This window comes from Cornus florida, unplaced genomic scaffold, assembly GCF_030987335.1.
Source record: "Cornus florida cultivar Cherokee Brave unplaced genomic scaffold, ASM3098733v1 CherokeeBrave_3.0.0_Hap2_Chr10, whole genome shotgun sequence".
Taxonomy (NCBI): Eukaryota; Viridiplantae; Streptophyta; class Magnoliopsida; order Cornales; family Cornaceae; genus Cornus; species Cornus florida.
This window is the reverse complement of record NW_026775580.1, coordinates 101,791,328-101,798,794: the sequence shown is the minus strand read 5'-3', so window position 1 is coordinate 101,798,794 and position 7,467 is coordinate 101,791,328. Positions and strand designations below refer to the sequence as shown.

General features: G+C 41.7%; 1 protein-coding gene across 1 annotated transcript; it reads right to left on the bottom strand.

Annotated features, from left to right (window-relative positions):
- Positions 1-5,074: 5,074 nt before the first annotated feature.
- On the bottom strand, positions 5,075-6,037 carry LOC132278266 (uncharacterized). Its single transcript, XM_059780067.1, has one exon. The coding sequence runs from the start codon at positions 6,035-6,037 to the stop codon at positions 5,075-5,077; it is 963 nt and encodes a 320-aa protein (XP_059636050.1).
- Positions 6,038-7,467: the final 1,430 nt, after the last annotated feature.

Here is a 7,467-nt window from a genome sequence, read left to right as displayed (position 1 = left end):
TTAGTTCGTGTGCAGTGGAGTCATCACAATGAGGCTGAATCCACTTGGGAACGGGAGGATGTCATTCGCTCGCAGTTTCCTGAAATATTGGAAGAAGGTAAGAACGAATTCCGAGGACGGAATTCCTTTTGTTAGGGGGGAAGAATGTAATACCCCTAATTTTAAAAGGATAGTCCTGGCATTTATTTAATTGTTTAATCTTTTATTTAATTGTTTAATTGTGTGTTATTCTATTAATTGGTTATTTTAATTGTGTGTTTCTTCCATGGTTATTTAAATTTGATTTTGGTTTATATTGTTTTGTTTTCTTTTATTAAATTATTTTAAATTAACTTGTTTTTATGATGTTTTATTTGACTTAATTGATAATTGGTTTTATTTAATTAAATTGGTTTAAATTAGGATGGTGTTTTTCTGTATATTCACGTATTAGACGTAGGTTTTGTATATGGGCCGACTAAGGTTTATGTTAGGGCTTTGGCTCTAATTAAACAAGGATTAGGGTTTAGGGTTGTACGTCTATAAATATAGTGATTTCGTTGGTTAAGGGTTTGGAGAAAAAAACAAGTCTTGGTTCTGTAAAGAAAGAAGTTGAGAGAACAGAGCATCGTAACGGTCTATCAAGGAGAAGAACAGAGAGGACCAAGGGAGGATTTTGGTGGATTAGATCAGAACCAGAGGAAGCTAGAAAGTTTAGAACAACGGCGACAAGGTTTTGGTTATAAAACTGTACAGGCAAGTTCTTATCTTCCTCCTTCCCTTTGGCTTGTGTTCTGTGCACCTAGATAGTCTCTAGGAGATTAATTGGCCTTAAACTGAACCATGCATGTTTTATATATGTTTTACTTGATCGTTTTATCTGTGAAAAATTTATTTACAAAACAATTGTAGCACGTATGTTTTTCTTGACTCTGTTTTGGCATAACGTCCCACTGTTCTAATTTTATTTTGAATCTTACTAAAATCAACCAAGGTCTGATTGGATACTAGATGTAATTTAAGACTTCAAATTTAAATTGGAGGAAGAACAGAGGGGTTGGGATAAAACTGATGTCGCAATTTAGTTTCTGTGTTGTTCTTCAACAATGCTAGTTTAAATGGCTTGATTAAACTCTGTAATTGTTTTCAAAATTATTGTAAACAATCTTGGGGAATGCTTTTAGTCTAAATTAAGGTTCCTAAGATTAGTTTTTAGAAACCAACAGAGTGGCAGGAATTGATCAGAGAAGGAGCGGACGGACTGAAACGAAGCAACGGGGACAGAGGCTCTCAAAGGAGGTGAGAGCCGGCTCCATAGATGTGGGAGCCGGCTCCCACAACAAGTAGAGCCGGCTCTAGGGAGTCCTAGAGCCGCCTCTAGGCTGAAAAAAAGAGCCTGCTCCAAATTCTGGAGCAGGCTCCCTTTTATTTTCTGATTTATTTTAATTTTTTTTTAATTTTCTACGTACTGTGCTTACTATTGGAGCATGGGATTTAAACCTGTTGGGTCTGGGGTTCCACAGAGAGTTTAGAAGGCTGAGTTTGGGGGTTATTAGGACCTTAAATTGATTAGGGTTAAATTCTAAATTGTGGGGACAAACAGTGTAAAAAATTAAGACACTCCTTATGTTGTTAACAAATGGAAGATGAATTAATTGTTGAATTAAATTTCAGCAATTTGATGGAATATAATGTGTTTATAAAACTTATTTTAGAATGCATTCAAGTGCATGATAAGGTCATTTAATTATTAATTTTGATCTATGCATGTTTATGAGGCTAGTTGCTGAATTATTAAATCGTTTCCTGCAACTATATGGTTAATGCTTGGATTTAAATTGCCGAAATATTAAACAATCTTCTGAAATTGTTTTAGCAATTTATTGGATAATAATAGTGTTATTTAACCTATTCACATGCATGATGGAGTCCCTGACATATTAAATTTGGTCTATGCATGCTCTGGATGTTAGTTGTTGATTTGTTGAATCGTCTCCTGCAACTATATGGTTAAATGCTTGGATTTAAATTGCTGAAGCTTTAAATATTTTTCTGCAATTATTTGGTTGGTGGTTTTTGGGTCTGTAAATTATTGAACTGTTATATATGTTGTAATTTATATGGATATGGAGGATTGTATGTACCGGTATGGGACGGTGACATACTATGGACGGTTTAGCGCAAAACGCATAAACCTAACCTAATGGATTAATGGAATGGATTAGAAGATACCGAATCCTAATTGTGACTAAGTCAGATCAGCTGTAACCAAGTTGGATGACTTCCTGGATTAACGGATGGTAGTTAAGTCATATCAACTGAATAAGTTGAATGACTAACTAGTTAGTTTATTGTATGTCAGTTTAGTAGATAGTTGAACTGCATACCCTGGATTTGGATGGACTTTATATATATGTTTATGGTACCACGAGTTGAGCTTGAGTCTCAGACTCGTTGGTTAGGGTGCGTATATGCGGTGGATGCGTAGATGGTTATAATAGGTTGAGGTGTACCCTGTTAGGTCTAGGTACTCATGCCCACCTTTGGGTGCGTATTCGCATGTTGCCTTCTATTCAGGTTGAGACCCCTATTATAGACTAGTGAATGTCCCTTAGTGTGGATATATTTATACGTATGGACTAGATAGATATTGTGAGGTGTCTACGGGTTATCTACGTATCGGGTCACTATATGGATTGCAGTTAGATTAGAACTTACTCGTGGGTCTGACCCACTCTTTTATTATTCTTTTCAGGTACAGGACGGTTCCAGCCTTAGAGCTTGATCGTGCTTGTCGAGGACAGTCTCACTTTCATTGGATTACGTAGGACTTCCCCCGATGTTTCTAGTATTATCTATTTTTAGTTTCAGTCTCTGTTGAATTTTTAGTTAGGGGTCCATCAGTGGATTCCCAAGTTGTAACTTTAAAGTTTTGGAAGATTGGAGTTTCAATTTTCAGTTACACATTGAGGATTTTATTATTATTATTTCTTTCAGTTTTATTCTATCTTTATTGTTCTTTTTTGTCATCTGTGTTCGTTTTAAAATACTTTAATTGTTTGATATTCCCTCGGGTTTGGGCCTGGGCCTGATCAACCCGTGTCTCGGATCCGAAGGGTATCACATGCTCGAGGGAGTGAGCTTGATGAAGTGTTTCACGGATCTCAGCACTAACAAGGCATCGCAGGAGGTGCCCTTCGTGAGAGAGGCGGAACAAACGACCATCGCAAACTTGGAAGCGTGACGCTTGGTGCTTGAGCTTGGCGGCCAAGGTTGGATTGTCTGGGCAATGACCATGTTGGAGTTAACGAATGAAGAGGGTCTACCAATCAGTAGGGCTGTAAATGAACCGAGCTGTTCATGAACAGCTCAGGCTCGGCTCGTTAAGGGCTCGGCTCAGACTCGTTCATTAAGCAAACGAGCCGAGCTCGAGCCCAATTTCTTGGCTCGTTTCCTAAACGAGCCGAGCCTGAGCAACGTTGGGCTGGGCTCGCATAGGCTCGTGAACATGGGCTCGTCTCACATAGGCTCGTGAACAAAGCTCGTATCAGGCTCGTTATATATATCAGGCCCATTTGTTTTTATTGTACATTTAAAATGTTTAGTCCATATTATTTTTAAGTTTGGCCCAGATCATATTTTTCATTAATATGGCCCAAGCATTATAACTCACTAGCCCAAAGAAAATCCACCATAGATTCATAGCCCAAATAAGATTTCATCTCACCCATTAAATTAGAACCCATCTCATCCACTGATTTTGTAAGATATCAAAAAACCCTAAAACTACACCCCACCATTCAGATCTGCCTCTTCTCCACAACATCGTCAGTCTCTCTCTCTCTATTATTCACTCACGAGTTACGAATCAACTCCACCGGCGACGACAACCCTTCCATCTACACAACTACCTCTCTGTCTCTCTCTAATCAACTCAATCGCCATAACTCTCTCTCTCAGATCTGAACGCATCGTATGTCATCGTCATCGTCGGCCGCGGTCCTCTGTCTTTGCCATGGACGTCATCCGTTTCCTTCCTTCGTCTGTGCCGCTGTCCCTCCATCCTCGTCATCATCGTGGGCCATCCTCTGTCCTCGCCATCAATTAGGTACTGCATCAATTAATTTTTTGGCAAAACTTTATTTTCACTTTAATTCCATGGATCTGGACAACCTCAAAACATTCTTTAAGCAGTTGCAGACAATTTTGTTTAGCCTTTCTTCTGCTTCTTCTAAATTTATGGAGACTAATGCTCAATGGCCATAGGTTGCTAAACTAATTTATCTCTTACTTATTTTCCTCTGTGATTTCTTTTTCTACTTAATATATACAATGTTTCAGTGGTTCTATAGATATTATTATCATGGGAATTTATAACTTTTTGATGTGTTGTATTTTCATAGAAAATGCGTAATGCACTCATGCTCAATTTTGTCCTTTTTTCTTTTTTCAAAATTAACTCTTAATTTGTTCTTGAAACATAAAAGCTTGCACTACTGCACCTTTTTTTTCTGCCCTTTTTCTTTTTGCTTATGTGATAATTGATAAAGTAATGGAAAAAGGTATTGTGGCCTGTAGAATACTAATTAATTTTGAATTTTTTTTTTTTTTTTGTTAAACGAGCCGAGCCCGAGCTTTTAAAATCAAGACGAGCCCGAGCCCGAGCTCAAAGTTTTGTGCTCGTCACGAGCCGAGCCCGAGCCCGAGCTGATCCGATAAACAAACGAGCCGACCCCGAACAGCCTAAAGCTCGGCTCGGCTCGGCTCATTTGCAGCCCTACCAATCAGCTAACTCGAGCTCGAGGACCTTAGTTGCATCAGGGCATTTCTGGCAAGCAACACATGCGCGCTGCAACGCGGCAGCCTGACTGGACATTTGAGGCCAGTAGTAACCTTGGCACTGAAGTCACCGATAAAAAGTGATATCAGTAGTGGCGCAATGTTGCTGATGAACACGGTGAAGGACTTCACGAGCCTCGGCGTCCCCGAGACAGCGACTGAGGATGCCAGAGGGGGATCGATAATAAAGGACTCCTTGGATCAAATGAAAGCATTTGAGTTGAGTAAGGGGTAATGAACCAGTAAAGGTCTGCATTTAATCGATAATTGGGCGACGCCAATCAGTGATATCTTCAAGAGGGAGCAAACTGGCGATGGCAGGCTGTGTTTGTTTATGAACAGTAATTTGTTGTGCGGGGCCAGAGATGTCAAGTTTGGAGGCAAGCGTAGCAAGAGCATCGGAATATCGATTGACAGATCGAGAGATATGAGCCAAATGAACGGTGGTGAATCGAGAGAGAAGCTTTTGAATTATTATGCGATACGAGGCCAAAAAGGGCTCTCGAATTGCAAACTCACCTGAAGTCTGTTTGACAATCAACTTTGAATCGCCATCGATGCACAACCGAGAGACTTGCTTATCGAGTGCTGTTAATAGCCCCAGGATGAGTGCTTCATATTCAGCTTCGTTGTTAATGCACTTGAAGTCAAGTTTGACAACAGCGGTGGAGGTGAGGGTCAGGCAGAAGAGCACAATGCCCGCGCCTTCGCCTTTTGTGGTGGAAGAACCGTCAAAAGACAAATGCCATTCTTGAGCTTGCTCGAGAGAGGCGACCTGCAGGTCATCAAGAGATAACTGTTCATCCACCGACTCATGAGCTGCGTTGGGGAATTGAGCGAGTAAATCCGCGAGAGCCTGACTTTTAATGGCCTTCAGTTGTTGGTAGGTGATGTCAAATTCTGCTAAGGATAGAAGCCATCGTGTGGCCTTGCCTGTAAGCATAGGTTTAGAAAGAAGATTCCTGTAGGGATCACATTTAGTGATGAGAATGATGCGATGGGCGAGGAAGTAGTGCCGGAATTTGTGCGCAGCAAAGACCAAGGCGAGACAATGCTTTTCAATAAGGGAATACCGTTTTTCAGCGTCATGGATCAAACGACTAATGTAATAAATCGGGCGTTCTTGATTATCAATCTCCTGTGCGAGCAGTGCCCCAATGGATCGAGGTGTAGAAATAACATACAGGAAGAGGGGTTGGTCTCTTTGTGGAGCATGCATGATCTGCGGGGACAATAGCACGTGCTTGATCCGCTCGAAGGCGGCCTAATGAATATCTGTCCATAAGAACTTCGCTTTTCCCTTAACAAGGGTACTAAAAACGTGTGTGGCCTCCGCGAGGGCTGGCAGGAATCAATGAAGATAAGAAACTTTGCCCAGAAAGCTCTTCAGCTGCTTAGAAGTCGTTGGAGATGGCATGTTAAGAATTGCTTTGGCTTTTGCTGGATCGACCTCAATACCCTGGCGAGTGACCATAAAACCCAAGAACTTGCCATGGTTGACACCAAAGGCACATTTGAGGGGATTCATTTTGAGATTATATTGGCGGCAACGCTCGAACACTTGGGGTAAGTCATGGAGGTGATTGGCTTTCTGTTTAGACTTGACCACCAAATCGTCCACATAATCTTCGAGATTGTGGTGGAGTAGATTATCGAAAATAGCAGTCATGGCTCGTTGATATGTGGCACCTGCATTTTTCAAACCGAAAGGCATGACAGTGAAGTGGAAATTACCAAGTGGCGTTCGAAAGGCTGTCTTTTCTGCATCATCCTCAGCCATCTGGATCTAATTGTAACCACTAAAACCATCCATGAAAGAGAACATTTCATGGCCTGCAGTGCCATCGACCAGAGTATCAATAATAGGCAAAGGGAAGTCATCTTTTGGGCAAGACTTGTTGAGATCCCTGAAATCAACGCACACCCTGAGTTGGCCATTCTTCTTCTGCACAGGAATGATGTTGGCTAACCACGTGGGGTGGATGATAGGCTTGATGAAGCCAGCTGCTAACAACTTTTGGACCTCATCTTTAATTTGCAACTCAAGTTCTGGCCGGAATGCTCGCGAGCCTTGTTTAACTGGGCAAATGTTGGGCAAAACATTGAGATGATGGGAGACCAGCGAATGGTAAAGCCCTGCTATTTCGCTGTATGTCCATGCAAATACATCGCGAAATTCCTGCAAGAGAGACACAAGGTGAGATTTATCTTGAGAGCTGAGTGTACCCGAGAGGAACGTGATGCGAGGCAGCTCATTAGGATGGGCAAGATTAACTTTAACGAGATCTGGCAGTGGTGCTTTATTGAGAAATCAAGGCTGATATGCTGGGGGGTCAGTATAGTGAACCTCTGCTGACCCCGGGCACTATCATAAAGATGACGCGACCGTTGGGGAGGCGAACACGTTTGCATTCACGTGGGGTATCGCCTGTCTGAACGGGAGAGGGAGGGTGAAAAATGCCCTTTTGGGCGTCAGCCCAGGTGGGTAGAGGAGTACTGATAATGGTTGCATCACAGTCTTACGCGCAGTCATCAAGGTCATTGAAGAATAACGCATCCGTGTAATGAGCCTCAAAGGTGGCAAAAGGGCGATCGGAACAGGGGACAGTGACAACCTTGTTATTCCAGATGCCTTTGAAACATTAACGA

Excerpts from the sequence above, each read along its gene's own strand:
- LOC132278266 (XM_059780067.1), bottom strand. The coding sequence starts at position 6,037 with ATGCATGCTCCACAAAGAGACCAACCCCTCTTCCTGTATGTTATTTCT.